Below are 18,627 nucleotides of genomic sequence, written 5' to 3'. Positions count from 1 at the left end.
TTATCTGCTCGCCTTGAGTAGAAACTTAACAGATTATTTTATCAGGCATTCACACGTTTTAGCGCTTGTAGATGGAAGAAAATAACAAGAGTGAAGTAGAGTAGAGTTTATAATAATTTCTACCAAGTTTTTCAGCCAATCGTACCGGTGCAGTTAGCGTTGTATAATTTTAAAGCGCCAGTGTGAGTCTAATACTCCACCAAACAGATTTCTTTGTAGTAAAATGGACCATTGGTATGAGTCATACTGCATCAGGTCCAGGTTCAGGTCCGGACCTGGACCTAATCCTTTGGACCTGAACCGGACCTGGACCTTAATTTTCTGTACCGGTAGTACCCAGCCCTAATATAGAAACATCCTTGCCCAGAGCACTTTGTGAAAATAGATTGTTGATTTTGGAAACTGCAACAAGTTTCATCTGGCTTTCTTACGCACATAAATGCTTTGATGATGATTGTGAGATGAAGTGAATGATATTTGATGGGTGAGGCAATTGATTCTAAACAGAATGTCGCAATTTGTTCTGGGTCAGGTAAGCATACACCCCAAAATGGCTTACTGTGCATTTTTACATCGTTATCATCTGCTGCTATTCTATGCCAAAGACTACAAGTAGCTGTGTGCATATCTCTATTCATGCATACATATGTGCGTGTGCCTATATGTCAGCATTTGCGCGCGTGTGTCTGTTCATGTGTCTTAATGTGTGTGTGTGTGTGTGTGTGTGTGTGTGTGTGTGTGTGTGTGTGTGTGTGTGTGTGTGTGTGTGTGTATTCAAGAGACTGAAAGATTACAAAGGAAACATTCCTCTTTTGCTAGAAAATACTGGTCTAGTAGTATTAGTGATCATCACTTGCCTTATTTAATTTTCATTGTCTGTCTTTAGATTACATAATAATATGTCTTGTACTCACCATATGCGCTCTTAATCTTATTTTCTTGCTTTGGAACTTGAGTTTATAAAATCATTCCACATGTGTGATGTTTGTTGTGTCATGTTTTTCAGGGTTACATGAGGGAAGCGAAGTGTCTGCTGATGCTAGGAGACCCCAGCCAGGCTATCAGCACATACCAGAAGGTACTACAGCTGGACCCTAACAACCAGTCTGTGGCTGATGAGGTAAGGAACACCCTACAATCTTAACATCGAAGACACTGAGAGAAATGTTAAAATTATATACAAGATTGGTATTTTGAATGAAGAAAGATTGATTTGTTTGTAAAGTAGATAAGCTAGGCAACCTTGAATTAGGAGAAAGGATTGTTTACTGCACCATTGCATCTTACTGGACTCATGTAATGGAATATTCAGAAAATGTATAAAAAACTATGATTTCTGAAAATTCTACATGTACTATTATCAGTACATGGTTAGATGTGCAAAGCTCTATATTCATGTTTATCAAAAGTTAACCCATTGCATAACTATAAGTGATAGAATGTTATCTTGAATGAAAAAAGTCAAAGAGTTTGCACCAGCTGGTTTGCACTGAATTTAGATATGAATTAAGGCATACACTGTTATATAACAATATGAGTATGTTTAGGAAGAGACAAGAACTTCTGACAAGTTCCACCACCTTGAAGTGTCAGTTTGAACTGGCACAATAGGTGAAGGGTTGGATACACTCTGTCCTGAGGGGATGTTAAATACCACACTTTGTGTTGTTCTTCCAGTTAAAGGTGGCTCAGTCTGTCCACCATTTTGAGACCCAGGCAGAGGGTGATATGAAAAAGGGCGACTTCAGAAGGGTGAGTAGACAACTAGGGTTCTCTGTACTGGATGCAAAGTTTAGCATGTGTTCTATATATGTCATTACCAACATTCAAATGATGCATTTTTTGTAGGAATATTGAGCCGATTAGTTCTCATTGCCTCAATAAAGAGACATGTTTATGAATTTTTAAATTTTGATTGTCCCAAATGTGTCAGTACATGAATGTCTGAAAGGTAAGTAATTCTATTAGGATTATTGTTTATCAACTTGGAAATATAATGGATATGCATCTTGTAAATGTTTCTCAAATGTATTTCATTATTATTTCAGTTTGCTAGATCTCTATAGATGTCTATAATTTTCATAATTTTCATTATCGACAGGACAATAGAATTAAAAGATTGCTTTTTGTTTTTACATGAAGGCTGTATTCTGTCTGGACCGAGCGCTTGATCACGCACCACAGTGTACCAAGTTCAAAATCAAGAAGGCGGAAGCACTAGCTTTGTTAGGCAGGCACACAGAGGCACATGATGTAGTCAGGTGAGTTGGCAGTTCTAGTTACATCACATTTTCAAAGGTCTCCCTTGATGATCATGGTGCGGTAAATTGATTTCAGTTATTTTTTTTAGTTCTATGGCACTCAAGTTTACGCAGCATAGTGACAATTAAGGGTTTGAGTTCACAGTTGAATTTAAAACAACTGTAGTAACACAAGACCTTTTATGTTTGCAATGTGATGAGGTTTTGATGAGAGACTCATCAACTGAAAACACAATGAAAATGTCAACATCTACAAATGTACAGTACACATGTAGTTGACTACATTGTAGGTAGAATACAGACTGTCTTGGATGTTAATAGGGTGCTTTCTTAGGAAAAGTATTAAGAAAATTTAAGAGGCCAAAGAAAGATTTGGCAAGAGATGACCAAATGAAGAGGAGTATTCGATGCAAAATTCAATGATACAAGTGTTTTTCTGTGCTCTGAATCTGATTTAGGAGGGTAGGTGTTGCCAACTTACAGAGTTAGGCAGGATTGAATATATTAAGTAGTTAAGCCCCTTCTCCCAGAAGAGTGTTGAAAGTGGGTTCAGATTGAGCTGCTGCAAAGAGCTTATGTCAAGTCTTTAAAAAGACAGTACAAGTGTTCGAGGGCAATTTCAAAGCTCACTGATCCATATCTAATTCCCACTTTGTAGTCAAGATAATTGTTAGATTATTCAAGATGATTTCTGAAGTATGAATGGCTTTTACAAATACCAAGGTTCAGGATACAACATGTATAGATGAAATGATTCAAAACATTTGTGGTGAACCTTTGTGTATGGAACAACTGTCAGCATTTAAAAACCTAGAATTCTATAAGGAATTGTTGTAAGAAAAGATTCGAAGAGACATGTACGCAAAGGTGCATACTCGAATTATCAATCTAGTCATCAACAGCTACTTGTTCGAGTTCCACCAATTTGACTAGCCATCCTGGAAAATCTAAAAGTTGAATGAAATATTGGATAGTTAACCCCCAAAGCCTACGGTCAATTTTTGAAACAACACTAATCGGGAAAAATGCACACACTTTGACTGGTAACAGCATAAGTCTTGTACACATATTTTTACTGCTGAATACAATTAATTTCAGCAGTACCCTGAAGAGTTGAGTAGTTAGGCGGATCGTCTTTTGGGCTCTGTTATTAAGGTGTCCTGTCACACATGGCGATCCACCACATCTATCTACCATCTCCCTGGCGGCACTTTCCCGCATTATGAACCCTTCCGCTCCCAAAGCAGGGACAGGGTATTTTAAAGCCTTTGTGGTGTTCAGTGTTTGATTGCGCAGGATTTCTACCAAAGGTTTTGTGCACGGTGGTGTCCGCATGGTTTGCATATTTCTTGCATCTTTCCACTTGTGTCCTTGAGTTGGCTTTCTTTCATTTCCCTTGACATAGCAGCTAGAAGTATTTCATTGTCTAATATACCGTAAATCTTGACATGTTCTCGGTTTTATTGTCATCGGTTTTTGTGGTGATCTCCCCCATGAATTTGTGGGTGTCCAATGTGCTACTACTGCACTACAGAATTATTTCAGCTGTTGGATTTTAAACACTACTTAAGCCTCATTTCCCCTTCTATTGCAAAATGAAGTCTATCCTCACAAAAACAAGGAAATCTACAAGTCATTCATGATTGCATTTTGTTTGTATTTACATACACACACATTGTGTTTGCACATGTACCAAGTAAAGATTGTACCCCAATATCAGATACAAAGAAGCAATGTGAAATGACGAGTATTCAATAACATTTGTCATATATATCTTCTAATTAAAAGTAAATATTTTGTAGAAAGGAAATAAGGAACCCTGTCAAGATCTGTTTTGACAAAGAAAATTAGCAATATTTCTACTCTCATGGTTCAAAAGACAACAGCAGTTGTACATTTACACACTGTCAGATAAAACAAATATAGTGAGAGAAATGAAAAAAATCTGTTGCATTTTCTCAGTTTTTCTATTCTATATCTCAGATTACTGCTTGAAAATGAAGAAGGAAGATACAAAGTAATCTTCCTTTCTCAGGAAACCCAGGCCTACGTTATCATCGCAGTACTGAGGCCCTGTTGGCTATGACAGGTGGTATTGATTTTTGAGCAAGTGTTACAAGCCCCGCCTGATCCCTCTATCTCTATCAATTGTAGGCAGACAGGCTGGGTGGGTTGATAAGTGTGGGAGTCAGCCGTGTCAGGGTTCAGGCTGTCATCCCTACAACAAACTCTGCATAACAATCAAGTATTACACAAGCATTTTGTACATACATCCATATATTATACATTTAGGCCATACCAATTTAATTTGTTGGTTCTCGGATTTTTTCCTAAAAAAATTGAAGCGACAGGGCGAAAAAAAAAAAAAAAAAAAAAACTTGCAACAAGTCTGGGTTCAGGTCCAGGCTGGTTAGTCCAGACCTGAACTCATGGTATACGTGTGATAGAAATAGTTAATCAGTTAAAATTACATGCAAAATTGCATGTTGGCATAAATTTGTACAATATACATTAAATTATGTACAGTTGCTACAGTAAACAGAAATGTTCACAAAACATCTCAAATAGACCAATATAGTATTTTTACAGAGATGCAACAACAACAACAAACATTATTTAAGTTTGCCGCTAGAAATAAAATACCATCGCTGGAAGACTTATTTGCTCTCTGAGTTGATAAGAATCTGTCTATCCAAGGCTCTAATTACATTTCATGGTCAACTGGTGCAAATTGGAAAAAAAATTACAAATACTTCCACTCCCCCCAAAATACATGAACAAGCCAAAGTACTGAACTACATGTTGCATAAAACCATAGGTTTATTCTCTCTTTTTGTTACATGTACAATTATTTGTTGACAAAAAATTAAGATGCAGTTTGATTAAACTTCCTTAGAAAAACCTAATGTTACATGCAAATCACTGAAATCAGCACTGAAATGGTACTATCTAGCCAAATCTGCAGTTCCACTACAAACAGCGTGGGGGCGCTTTTTTTACTTACAGGCCAAAACAAAGAAAAAAGATGGCCGCCCGAGATTTTCCGACTTCATTTTCATGGAAGACTTTGAGCATTTCAGGCATATCAAAACATGTTGGCTATGGAGGTACAAGAGTGAAAAAGTATTGGTGATTTATTGAGTTGTTTGTTTGGGTGCCGATTTCTGTGTTTCAATTGAAAATTTGCATGTGAAAGTGTGTGTGAGAGAGAGCACATGCTCAGCCGTTATGTTATGCCCATGTGTATCTCATTTACGATGATTTATTTCTTCCTAAATATACTTTGCAACAAAAAAGATATGAATCAATTGGTAGCAAAGGACTTGGGGGTGAGAAAAAGTAAATGCACTGGTACTTTCCAGACGTTCTGTTTCTCTAACGGAACCAAAGTTTTGCAGCACGATTACTGAATGGAATTTTTTTTTTTTTTTGAAATTGGGAAAATTAGAAGCGGCGATTCCGAGAACCAACGAATTAAATTGGTGTGGCCTTATATCAGTTGTTCTGATAACATGGTACTTGAAAAATAGTCAACATTATATCAGTGCCTGTCCCTATGCCCCCAATCTTTGTATGCGCTATGTTTATTGATTTCTGTAGAAAGATAGTGTAAATCCATTGTCTTCAGGTACTTGTCATTTTACAAACTGTACTTCTCTGCAGCTCAACCTAGAGTAGCATTTAATGATAAGTGTTTTATGAACATTGAATCTAAATTTATATACCAGAACATAAAAAACAATGTATTTTCTACAGAAACATCCCCCACAAAGACAAAATGAAATGTAGATACCCTGTACATGTACATGTGTATGTGCAAAGATAGTGTCTTTACTTTATTTTTTAAACCCTTGATTGTTGTATTTTCTACAGAGTACAGTAACATCATGCACATAGACAACATGAATGTAGATGCCATGCACATGTGAATGTCCATGTGTATATGTGAAAATTGTGTCTTAATCCAAACCCTTGATTGTTGTATTTTCTACAGTAACATCCTACATACAGACAACATGAATATAGATGCCATGTACATGTGAATGTCCATGTCTTTATGTATGTGTATGTGTGAAGATTGTGTCTTAAAGGGGAACTAAACCTTTTCTTGTAAAGCATTCTGCAATATTTTAAATACATCAAAAAGTCCAGTTTTTACTTGTTTTACGTTAGTCCATCATAGATTAGCGTTTCCACAACATTTGAACTTCGCGGCGTTTTGTTGTTGAGCCCGGGAAGTACCGCGACCTTTGACCTCTGTGACGTAATCCGACCACCAACCTGCCCCAGCTCGCACGTCCAGCACACATCTTGACTGCGCGGGAACTTATCGTATGAATAGAGTTTTCCAGTCCGGCTTTCTCAATCGAGGACTTGCCAATGTGGACCGTAACTTGTGAACTCTTCATTTAGAGTTTGTTACGACCTTGTTTGTGGCACAAAACGTATTACGGATGTACGAAGATGGGAGTTTTTTTTTCCCGCGAGTTCGTCCAGCTGAAATGTGGGGAGGGGGCGCAATGCCTTCCTGCGTAGTTTGTAGTAACTCCCGCAAGAAAGGTTTCAACATCGGGCCCGTCCCATTCGACGACGCTGACAGCCTCGATAAGTTCTGGATGTGTCGACGGGGCGACAGAAGTAGCTCCAACGGCGCGCGCGCCACCCTCCCCAGTCTCATCGGCCGATCTCGCTGGGCGCCTGGGCAGGTAGTTGTACGGAGTTATATTCTGTGGGTCAAACCCCTCGTACTCCTCAAAGCCCTCAAACTCGTTTACTCCCTCCAAGTCGCCGGAATCCATCATTGGGAGAGTAGTGTGGTGACAAAGCCGTGGTATAGCGTATTGGCGTATTTAGCAGTATGGAGGTTGGCGGTCGGAATACGTCACAGAGGTCAAAGGTCGCGGTACTTCCCGGGCTCAACAACAAAACGCCGCGAAGTTCAAATGTTGTGGAAACGCTAATCTATGATGGACTAACGTAAAACAAGTAAAAACTAGACTTTTTGATGTATTTAAAATATTGCAGAATGCTTTACAAAAAAAGGTTTAGTTCCCCTTTAGTTTAAACCCTTGATTGTTGTATTCTCTACAGTAACATCCTGCACATAGACAACATGAATGTAGATGCCATGTACATGTACATACAAATGTCCAAGTATTGTACAAAGATTGAGTCTCCATTTTTTTAAACCCATGATTGTTGTATTCTCTACAGTAACATCCTGCACATAGACAACATGAATGTAGATGCCATGTATGTGCGAGGACTGTGCCTGTACTATCAGGACAACTTGGACAAGGCCTTCGCACACTTCCAACAAGTCCTCAGGTTAAGCCCTGACCATGAAAAAGCCAAAGTTGCATTTAGGGTAAGTATATCCTTAGAATAGTGTTACAGCAGTGGCATTTTGATACGCCTGATCCCTCAATTTAAGAAGTTAAGCAACGTGCAGTCGGGTCAGTACTTGAATGGGAGACCACCAAGGAAGACTGGATGTTGTAGCCGGGTCATACCATAGACCTGAAAAATGGTACATACTTCTTTCTCTGCTAAGAGGAAGAGTATCGAATCTAAACAAACTACACTACCAGTGGACTAGCCCCCCGCTGTAGTGCTTGCACCTATGTCAGTATGTGTGACCCAGGGCTTTGAAGCAGAGATGGGTGCCGGACCCGATGTATCTTCTGATCAAGGTTAACCTCTTGTTCTGGTGTATGGGCAACATTAGCTTGATATCCTTACAGTGTTGCTGTACAACAATTCTAAACCAGAATTAAACTTTAAAGATTAATGTTTGTTACAGTCAATAAAGATTGACTAGAAACAGAAAATTTACGGGTATGATTTTTTTCTTTTTGTTCTACAGAAAGCCAAAAGCTTGAGGGCCAAGAAGGAAGAAGGGAACAACGCCTTCAAGGCAGGACGTTACCAAGAGGCCTATGACCTGTACTCGGAAGCCTTAAGAATAGACCCCCACAATGTCTTCATCAACTCCAAACTCTATAACAACAGGGCTACTGTAGGGGCTAAGGTAAGGGTCAAGAGAAAGAGTATATATTATTACTACCTTTAAAAGTATAAACCCTTTCACAGAGATCAGGATGCATGTGCGGGGACAGGAATTTTTGGTCATATGTTTAATGTAAAGTCCTCGAAAAGAACCTTGTCCTTGTCTTGACCATTGTTTCATTTAACAATGTCAAGACGGGTTTTGTTTAATTTTTACCTATTACCTAGAATTTCAATCGCTGCAGATGAGTTCTGATCTCCGTGAAAGAGCTTATTAGAGTGTCTCCAACATGTACAAATGCTGATGTTTTCTTTAACACTATTTCTAACACTGATTTAATTCTTTTATGACAGCTTGCAGGAACAACATGTGTATTCAAAGGGATTTTTAAATAACTTGTTTTTTTTTAATGTTCTCTCTGCTGTGTTCTGTGTTGATGCTGTTGCCATAGCTACACGAGTTTGACATGAAACATAGCGTGGTGCCCATGGAGGAAGCAGAGGAAACGTTCAAGGTTCCCGCTGCTGTTGGTGTTTTTCTTCCACGTCTTCGTCGTTTCCCTTTCCACACATCCACACTCACATGGCCGCCACACTGTCCTGTTTATACATGTACATAATGTATACTTTTCAGTTGTGGGATTCTGGAATATGTACAGTTGTATGTACCAGTACAGTTGAATTTTGATTTGAATTTATGTAGAATAGTAGTTATATGGAATTCCTGTTTAGATACTACCTTGTTGCTTAACATCATTTGTTCCCTCGTGTGTAACTTTTGTATTCTTGTGTATAACTTGCAAGCTTGGAATATGACTTGCCATGTTCTAACAAGTCCTCCATCAATCGATGTGTCATTTTTAGTGCTGGCTTTAAATACTTCATTGTTGTGGTCCTGTGCAGCATTAAGAAATCCAGTTGGAAGTCTCGTAGGTTGTTGAATTTTACTATATTGTAGAATCTTTAGGTCATTTATAAACTGATTTTGACGAAGTATTTTTGTTGCTCTAGGTAAACAAGTTAGATCAAGCTATCCAGGACTGCACGGAAGCAATCAAGCTAGACGACAACTACCTGAAAGCATATCTTCGGAGAGCAAAGTGGTGAGAATTTGCATGTTGACTTAAACAACAAGCTATGGAGGGATTAGAAAGAAAGGAATTATGCTTTGAAATACGTTGAAGATAGTTCATTAATACAGAGTACATGATTGTGATAGATTTTGATCCGTGTATGGCCAGTTTAAGGAGTGATTCTTGAAATGTTATAGATTAAACTTAAACAAGTTGAAAATAACTTGAAACTGATTTTTTCCAGCTACATGGATACAGAACAGTATGAAGAGGCAGTCAGAGACTATGAAAAGGTCTTCAACATGGAAAGAACAAGGGGTATGGCATTGTCTTAAATGTTAATGGCAAAAGTCATGAATATTCTTAGATCTTACTAATGACGAATCTACAGAAATAAATGGCAAAGCTTTTATTACTGAAGGCATTCTTAGAATAAAAGAATAAGTGATGTTTAACTGAGATTTGTTCTGAAAGTGGTTTTTGTCTTGCACATTAATAGATACATAAGAAAATGTTCACAAATGGTGGATATTAAAAACAAACAACTGTACAAGATCGTCCAACAGCCTTTCACTGAGTAAAGTTGACATATCAGATTAATAGTTATACACAAAAGTCTAATCAACTTTGCTATGTGAAAGTGATATCCAGCCTTGTCACAAAGTTTTAGAGTAGGGGGCTAATGTTTGAAAGTAGGAGGCAAGCCGCGTAGCGGCTTGCGGCGAGCCACGAAGTGGCGAGGGGGGGGTAGGTACGGGAGGGGGGTTTCCCCCCGTCCCGTTGGGGGGGTCTGGGGGGCCTCCCCCTTGGAAAATTTTTAAATTTAGACCCCTAAATATGGTTTTGGGGTGTATTTTGGGTAACTTTTATTATCATCTTATAACTTTGAATTGACCAAAAAAAAAATCCTGAATTTCAAAAAAATTGGGCATAGGTTCCCCGCTATGACCCCTAACCGGGGGCCAACGGTGCCTTCAAGTTCAACAAGTGGAACAGTATACACAACTCCAAGTCATGTATTTCCTGCTTGGAACTTGAGGCAAGTCTTCATGAAAAAATGTTGAAAACATTGGGCAAAGCCTCCTAATTTAACTTTCATTCTTGTTAGATCCTTGATAAATCTAATTATCTTGATCATGGTAATTACCAAAATATCATTAAAAGAGAAGACAGCAAAAATCTGTGCATTTGCTTACAAGTTACAGGGAATGTAATGACCAATGAACTTTCTCAAGCATTCCAACAAACACACCCCAAGAATTTCCTCTGAAATCTTCAATCATTAGAAAAATGTTATGAAGTAATGTCCAAAATAAGCACAACCTCCCCTGATGTTTTGATCATAGACTTTGCCCAAATCGCACTGTAGCCACTCCCCCGATGTCTTGGCCTTTGAAGCGTAACATGAGAAACCTGGGAACTCCCTTGGAAGAAGCAAAATGTTTCAATTTCACAAGCAGCATGGGGCTTTGTCAGAGAGGAACTAGAATTTTTCTCTCTCCACAGGTTACCTCAATAAAAAACATTGTAGTGTTGAAAGTTACCAGGGAAAGATTGACACAGAAAGCTGAGAAAGATACATTCTGCCAGCAGAAATGTTGGGATGGTTCCCATGCCAACGGCACACCCCTAGACCCGTCACAGGCCAGGGCACTGGCCAGGACGGCATCCCCTCGAAGGTTGCGTGCGATGTATTAACTCCGCCCCCTAGGAGGCGTGTAGCCTTTGGGGAGGCCAGGGCCAGCATTCCCTCAAAGGTTCATATATATTAACTCCGCCCCCTAGAGGCGTGTAGCCCTTTGGGGAGGCCATCAGTGGTGCTTGCTCCTAGCTCGGGCAATGTAAACAACAAAGATAACCTTCCACATGCATGGAAATTCGTCATTTTGATGGGGTTTTCAGACCCTGAAGACCTAGTTAGCTATCAGAAAACTATCAGAGGTTTATCAAAACAAATTGCTGGGGGATTTTGTAACGGAGAGCACTGGATTTAGGCTTTTATTTTTTGAAATTTGAGACAAATGTAACCGGCTGAAAAATGCAAGTAGCCGGCGATTCCTGCCGCCTGCCGGCCTGTTCTGACAAGGCTGCTATCTACATTATAATTATAATTATGATTATCCCCTTTTTTCAGAGCACAAACAGTTACTAAGCAATGCCAAGCTAGAGCTGAAGAAGAGTAAGAGGAAAGACTATTACAAGATTCTTGGTGTCAGGAAAGACGCCTCTGATGATGAGATCAAGAAAGCCTACAAGAAGAAGGCCTTAGAAACACATCCAGGTAATGATAATTCATTTAACTTAAACGATATTCATGTACATAGGAGACATGCATGATAATTCATTTGATTCAGGATATTTGTGTACATAGCAGACATTACACATTGTTTTCTCTTCAAAAGCATGCCAGCAGCAAGGCCTGTGTTTCCCAGACCCTTTTCGAGACTCTCTAGTGCATTGAGGTTGTTGTAATGTGTGACAATTCTTAGGTTGTTGTCCTTGACACATTGATCTTAATATGTACTTTAACCTTAGCCTGGAATCTAGCCTTGCTAGCTTTGGTCCACTCCCGACGGTCGCCAGGTAGCATTGTTTGGGAGCGCACCAAAGCTAACAAGGCTGGGTTCAAGGCTACTTTGCTTTGCGTAACAAAATCAGAATTGCTTTCAGTAAGGTGACAGACAATCTTGAATTAAATGCTTGGTTATATATAAGAACTATTGTCATCCAGTGACTTACCAACCTTATGAAACTGTTCCTAGAAGGTCCTTTCAGTCACTATATTGTGAAACCATTGCATTTTCCCAGATCGCCACTCAAGTGCCACTCCAGAGGAGAAAGCAGAGCAGGAGAAGAAGTTCAAGGAGATTGGCGAGGCGTACGCCACCCTCTCGGACTCCAAGAAGCGCGTACGGTACGACAACGGACAGGACATCGACGACATGGACAGTCCGTTCAGCCACGACTTTGACCCCAACACCATCTTCCAAGCTTTCTTTGGAGGAGGTGGACACGGAGGCCAACACTTCAGTTTTGGGGGACCGGGAGGACCTGGTAAGGAATTTCAAAATCTCTGTTTGTATCTTACCCTTACCTTTTTCCTCAGTGGCTTGTAGACCGATATGAGCTTCCCATGAATAGATAAAGGTTCAAACAAGCAAACAAACAAAACACCAGGATTTGTGAATCAGGATTCCCCCTGGTAAAGGATTGTTTCCATATCATGAATCCTGGTATGAATGGTTCGAATCTGGCTCTGTGGAGGGATTTAATCTTAATCTGTCAAATCCACCTTGGGCTGGATTTGGCAGATTGAATCTAACAATCCTGTGTGAATCTTCATTTGTGAATACTGGTACATGTATGAATGGGGTCTAATCCTACCTCTGCTGTTTTTATTGGATAAAATTTGCTATGTTAAAATGCTGTCTTAGATGCAAGTTGGATGGTAGATGATGCTGATAATGGCAGTACTGATACATCTGTTTCATCTGCATTTGAATTTAAAGCAGCTAGTAGTGATAGTGTTGCTGCTGTGCAATACATCTCATCTCCACTAGATGGAGCTGTGGTTGTGGATGCTCTCAGCCAGTTTTGCTTTCAATCAATAGTTCACTTAATTTGAATGAATTTCAATGTTCTTTTCAGGCCGTAGTTTTTTTCGTTCAAGTCCGAGCAGCAGTTTCCGAGGGTCTAGTCCGAGTGGCAGTTTTCGAGGGTCTAGTCCGAGTGGCAGTTTTCGAGGGGCTCAGAATAGATACTCACAGCCAGGCTATACCCAGGGGTTTTCGAACGCTCAGCCAACACATGGATCCTTCCACAGCAACGGTAAAGGGACGTACAATCCCAGGTACGGGGGCAATCAGTCCCGTGCCTGGGAAAATCTACACAAAACGAGTCAGCCTCGCCCCCGGCCCGACCCCATGTACACCTTCCAGACTGAGAGTGGAGCTGGCCCAGGCATGAAAATATTCACCTCAGCACAAAACCTTTCTGAAGGACAAGACAAAACTGAAGACAGGGCAGATTCTGACAGCTCTAGCTCAGACAACTCTAGCATTCCAGATAGTAGCTCTAAAACGTATGCAGAGGCCAAGTTTTCAAGTCCTTTAGAAAGTCTTGTAAGAGATGAGGAAAAAAAGGGGGGCGAGCCAGAGACAAGCACTTCCAGGTCACGGTCATCTACTTCCAGGTCACAAGGGTCACAGTCAAAAGTCAGGGGAGACCTATCAGCTTCAGCTGCAAAGCTAGAAGAGCTAAACCAGAAAACCCCCAAAGAGCCTCAGGGTGCTAGGAGACGGACTAGTAGCTCCAAGAGCCCCATCCGCATCCCCGGTCGTAGACGGAGCTCCTTTAGAGAAGCTAAGGCCAGATTTGAGCAGGCTGAACCAAGTTCACCAGAGGGGAGGGAGGAGACGAGAGGGTCACGGGAGTTTGTGTTCAGAAACGAGGGGGTTCCCATTTACCGCTCTAGAAGTACAGGTGTGGGTAAGGACAGTACAGGGGGTAGGAGGATGAGCAGTCCCAGTCCTCATCGCAGGACCAATCTTAGGCAGGGCCTCTGGAGAACTAGGAGGTTAGGTGAGGAAAAGGAAAACAAAGCAAAGTTGTCTGGAGATGATCGCGATACAGACCATACTTCCTCTGATTTTATCTATTTTGATGATGATCATTACGGGGAAAAGAAAGGAAAAGCTTCTGAGGCTGTTCCAAAAGACACAATGGAAGCAGTTCTAGATTTTGAGGAAGAACATTTTGGCAGTGATGAGTTTGGAAGGGAAGATGCACAAGAAGTGACTGTAAATTTTAGCAGGGAAGGCAGAAAGAGCCGGAGACAAGAGAAAGGTTTCAGGTCTAGTGGAAGAGATAAATTAGAAATAGATCCACCACCTAAAGCACCTGACAGGAAAAAACACATCAGCAATTTGAAAACCAACCAGGCCTCTGCTTCCAACCAATCAAACCCTATCCCTCCTCCCAGGAGAAAGCGAAACAGCGTCCGTTCCTCTGCTGTGGAGGAAACTGATCCGGGAGAGCCACTAGCTCACTCTAGCCCCATGCTGTCCCGTGCTAACTCTATCCCTGAGTTCAGGAACCCCCCTCCGTTCGAAGACGAAACCCCCCTCCCATCGGAGTATGAGAACCCCCTGTTCTACAGGGAGCTGTCGATGTCAGGAACCCAGGAGAGCTGGGACACTGACTCGGTGATAGCCTTGCGTACGCGCAGCCCCCTAGACTCCATACGGAGAAGGTTATCCCGTGTTGGCCGAGCGTTCAGGTTGTGCATGGGGAGAAACAGTAGGGTCCAGCGGACTTTCTCGGACGCATCAACAGCGGGAATGGTGCCTAAAGTAGAGGACACTGTGGACTAACAAACTGTTGCTCCTAATATGGATATACATGTACATGATGTACCCACTACCAAAAGGGTGAAAATTTGATTATGAGACAATATCTTTCACATGTCACGTAAAGATTGGGAAAATTGCTTGCAAAGTTGCGAGTTCTTCATTTCAACTTGTTATTGGGTATGCAGTAAAGTCATTTAAAGAACATACTTCCTCTTATATTATAAGAACCATTATCTGTAATAAAGTACATTGTAGTTTACTAGACCGTAATATTCTAGTTAATGTGATAGCATATCGATCTGTATTTGTACGACTCCCATCAAAGATGGGCTTAGAAATGTTACTATGACTGTTTCTGTTTAAACTGTGATGGTGTATGATAGTATTACAATGTATTTTGTGGGATCAAATCTCTCTCTGTGCTGGAATATGGCGCTCTTTGTTTCTGTGGTGCTAGAGCCAGTTATGTGCAATAAAGAAATATACTTTTTATACGTAAATAACTTTGAAATTTCTTTGCGCTGGAAATTTCATGCTCCTTGTTTTTTGTGCCAGTAGAGCAAATGCTGCAAAAATATGGTAACTCGTGCAATGGTAACTTGTGCAATGAACTAAATTTTATACATTGTATAGAGTTGTAAGTCTAGTAAAATGAATTTAGTTATAAGGAAGGTTTTCTGAGTCAATCTAGTCCCTCTCTTTTCTAAGTTTCTATCTTCCTACCTTCACAGCTACATGTGTACAGAGGTGATCATGTCAAATATGCTATACAGTAGTAGGGAGAGAATTTATGAACAGTTCCAGTTTATCCATTGTTTCACGTCTTGCTACAGGCGATGAAAGTCCATGCCAACTCCCCATCAGAATTATTGATGTTCTAAACTTAAACCTACCTAACGATCAGGAAGATTACAAAGCCATACAAATGATTTTTGAAAGGGAATATTTTGAATACAGTCCCAGCATTTTGCAGCAAAGAACACAGCAATAGAAATTAGTAATGGGATAAGTTCATCTCTCTTCGGTTGCAACACAACTATGCATTCTCCTGTAGTCACTCTAGTGTAGATGTAGATACTGCTGGTGGGTTGTCCTTCAGCTAGGCTAGGAAACCACCCGCTGTGCTGAGGCAACGTAGTATGTCCTGTCCTACGTAGTTTCCTCCTACTCCTAGCCTCCCTTGCAGACTTCTGGACTGGCAGAATTTATTTTGGGGGGAGCGCTGATTCCCCATTTTCAACATGAGTTCTCTATGGTGGGAAAGAGAGTTTTTCTACAACTCCCTTTTTCAGCACAGAGAACCTTAGATCATTTTGAAAGTCGCTAATCAAAAAAAGTAATAAATGCTGCAGCTAGGAAGTCTGTGCTGGAGGCTATTTCCTCTAGCCTGGAGTCCAGGCTTGTTCTCTTTAGTCTGCTCCCAAGGTGGCCACCTTGTCAGGGTTACAAGCGACCTTCGGGCGCATACTAAAGTGAAAAAGGCTTGACTCCAGGCTAATTTTCCTCCCGTCTGTTCCACGGTCTGATAGGATGTTTCTTTCCTCCGCAGGTGGCGGCATGGGCGCTGGCGGGAACCCCTTTGGGCCGGGCTTCACCTTCCAATTTGGCTGAAGACTGCGGCGCCGCGCCCCCCACCCACACCAAAAGGCAGTCTTCCCTCTATGCCCCAGCAAGTAGCCTGAGATCTCGTCCCTTTTGGCTACTTTCATGACCTCACAAATAGCAAAAAAAATAGAAGAATTTAGTTGATCTGTACGAGTTTGGCTTTGAACATTCTTCCACGTAAACACACAGCAGAAACATTTTCAAATGGAAAAGGCTTAAAATATTGGCCTGTACATATCATACACAATACATGGTTGTATGCAAATTTTATTAGAGCTACATTTATCAAACCTATGAGCCAATTCTGCTTCAACCCTGGTGAATATACCACAACATTGTTATTATTGAGGCCATAAGAGCATATCTTGCAGAATATTCAAACCAGTGTGTATCACATTGGCAATTTTTAGTGATGATCTTCTTCTTTTCAAAGCACCAAAAAATACATTTTATCCAAGATAACATTGCAGGGAAAAGAAGACAACGAAAAAAAATCAACATTGTTAGATGTTACAAGGCAGGATAGCCTCAAAACCCAGATGTTGACCACAAAACGTAGAGGGAATACTGCACCGTAGGAGTAGATTTTGCAAGCTGGGGATAGTACATTAGATGTGTGTGGTGGAGGGGCATCCTGGTGTGTTGTAGAGTGCTGTGGTGTTGTTGAAACTGTAAAGCTTTGTGCTCAGGACTGTTTCATACTCCTACAATCTTCAATAAACCAGTTTGATATTGATAAAGAACTCCAGACTTTCATACAATCATGTACATTTGTCACTGGGTACTAGACAAGTACAAAATGTAGTTGGATTTTTATTTCTTCAGTAGTTATATTACATGCATATTATTATGATTTGTTGTTAGTTATTATTATGATGTTATGTAAAAATCAGAATTATATTCAAACTGAGTTAGAAACATATGTTGAAATGTTTTACAATTATGTAGCAACACAGCAAGTGGACTATATAGGAGACAGTCTTATCTTTAGATACATGTCAGAAGGAGTGCCATCAAGACTTCTTTAATATAGTTAAAGCAGCTCTTAGGCACAAGAAGATTTAGGAAACTTGATTAAGGAAATACAATTTTGATATGTTACCATGTAGAAATGATGTACAGTTACTTGAGATCAAGAGAAATATTTCACCGACGTTTTCTTTTTAATCTGAAAAAAGAAATACCTCTTGTTGAGTGAGAATCAATAAACGTTAACAAGATCATTCTGACAGGTTTCATTTTTGTAGCTTTCGTGTGACTCGAATCAATCAGGAAAATTCATCTGGCTAAATCAGGGTTCTAGCCAGTGTCCGTTCTTCTGTCCTTTGATGGAAATTTTCTGCTGGGGATGGACGAAAATTTTGCCCATTCCGTCCCCTGTGACAGACTGATATCGGCATGTAAAGATGCTAGTTGAACCAAGTTGAGTCTACCAGCATAATTTGCCTGTCAAAGTAAAGGAAATACCATTTCAGAGGGTCTAGATCTCAAACTTTTCCCAGGGAGCATAGCCCCGAAACCTACTAGGATGGTCGCACATATTACAGGATTTCCAATTCAAAATCATGGGGACTGAAAAAAATTTCAGGCTGGCTAGAACAGTGGCTGCGAAATACATGTTGTTCTGCTCAAGTTCTGGTGTGGTGCGGTGCTTCTCAGCTGTGCTCTTGCATGGTAATGCAGGTTAATGTTGCAACATTGCAAATCCTACTTTAATATGGTTGTGCTGGCTGTGTAGGATATGTGATCTGACTTGTGCTCTATTGGGACATCCTTTAATATTCAGACTAAGTACCATGTCACAGTTCTGAAATTAAAAGCTGGTCTTCTTGAAAATAGCATAATTTGTATAATGAAATTTACAATTATATTTAACAGCACTTACTCAATAATCCTAGAGTAACGTTAGACCTTGCTGTAATTAAATTTGACATTATCATACTTAGATTTGCAGATAGTAGTTTTAAGAAATTGCCAGACTTAACATCCTGATTTTGTAACTTTTGAATGTACAGTACAGCTAGATCTTAATATCATCATAATGATTTTTCTTTGTTGGTGCATTGTGAGCATATTGTACATGATGCAGATGTGTTTTAGATTAAAAAGTTCTGTATTATTTTGCGCTATTGTACATGCACTGGCTAATATGAGATAACTGTTTCCCTTAACACAATAAAGTTACTCATGGCTGTATTTTTAAACTCATACGTTGTCCATTTTTTGTTTTTAACCTTGTACTGAGTAACCAAAAAGGGATGGTACATAAAGCCTCATCAAGGGGAGTACAATGTATGTCTGAACTGAATCAATACAACTTGAACAGGA

The 18,627-nt window shown here is 40.1% G+C and overlaps 1 protein-coding gene across 3 annotated transcripts in view; it reads left to right on the top strand.

The window, feature by feature from the left end:
• LOC118405767 overlaps positions 1 to 18,507 on the top strand; it is a 27,746-nt gene extending 9,239 nt beyond the window's left edge. The window contains exons 3-12 of one of the 3 annotated variants that reach the window (XM_035805500.1): positions 1,007 to 1,120; positions 1,678 to 1,752; positions 2,143 to 2,261; positions 7,476 to 7,629; positions 8,128 to 8,292; positions 9,282 to 9,373; positions 9,588 to 9,661; positions 11,478 to 11,624; positions 12,152 to 12,397; positions 16,244 to 18,507. In XM_035805500.1, coding sequence (XP_035661393.1) covers positions 1,007 to 1,120; positions 1,678 to 1,752; positions 2,143 to 2,261; positions 7,476 to 7,629; positions 8,128 to 8,292; positions 9,282 to 9,373; positions 9,588 to 9,661; positions 11,478 to 11,624; positions 12,152 to 12,397; positions 16,244 to 16,305 — 1,248 coding nt within the window. In that variant the 3' untranslated portion in view covers positions 16,306 to 18,507. Of the gene's footprint in view, positions 1 to 1,006; positions 1,121 to 1,677; positions 1,753 to 2,142; positions 2,262 to 7,475; positions 7,630 to 8,127; positions 8,293 to 9,281; positions 9,374 to 9,587; positions 9,662 to 11,477; positions 11,625 to 12,151; positions 12,398 to 12,991; positions 16,213 to 16,243 lie in introns of those variants that run through there. The other 2 variants (XM_035805499.1, XM_035805501.1) reach the window with 2 other exon arrangements.
• Positions 18,508 to 18,627: the final 120 nt, after the last annotated feature.

This window comes from Branchiostoma floridae, chromosome 18, assembly GCF_000003815.2.
Source record: "Branchiostoma floridae strain S238N-H82 chromosome 18, Bfl_VNyyK, whole genome shotgun sequence".
Lineage (NCBI taxonomy): Eukaryota > Metazoa > Chordata > Leptocardii > Amphioxiformes > Branchiostomatidae > Branchiostoma > Branchiostoma floridae.
The sequence above is the reverse complement of the archived record's forward strand: the minus strand, read 5'-3'. Positions and strand labels throughout refer to the sequence as shown.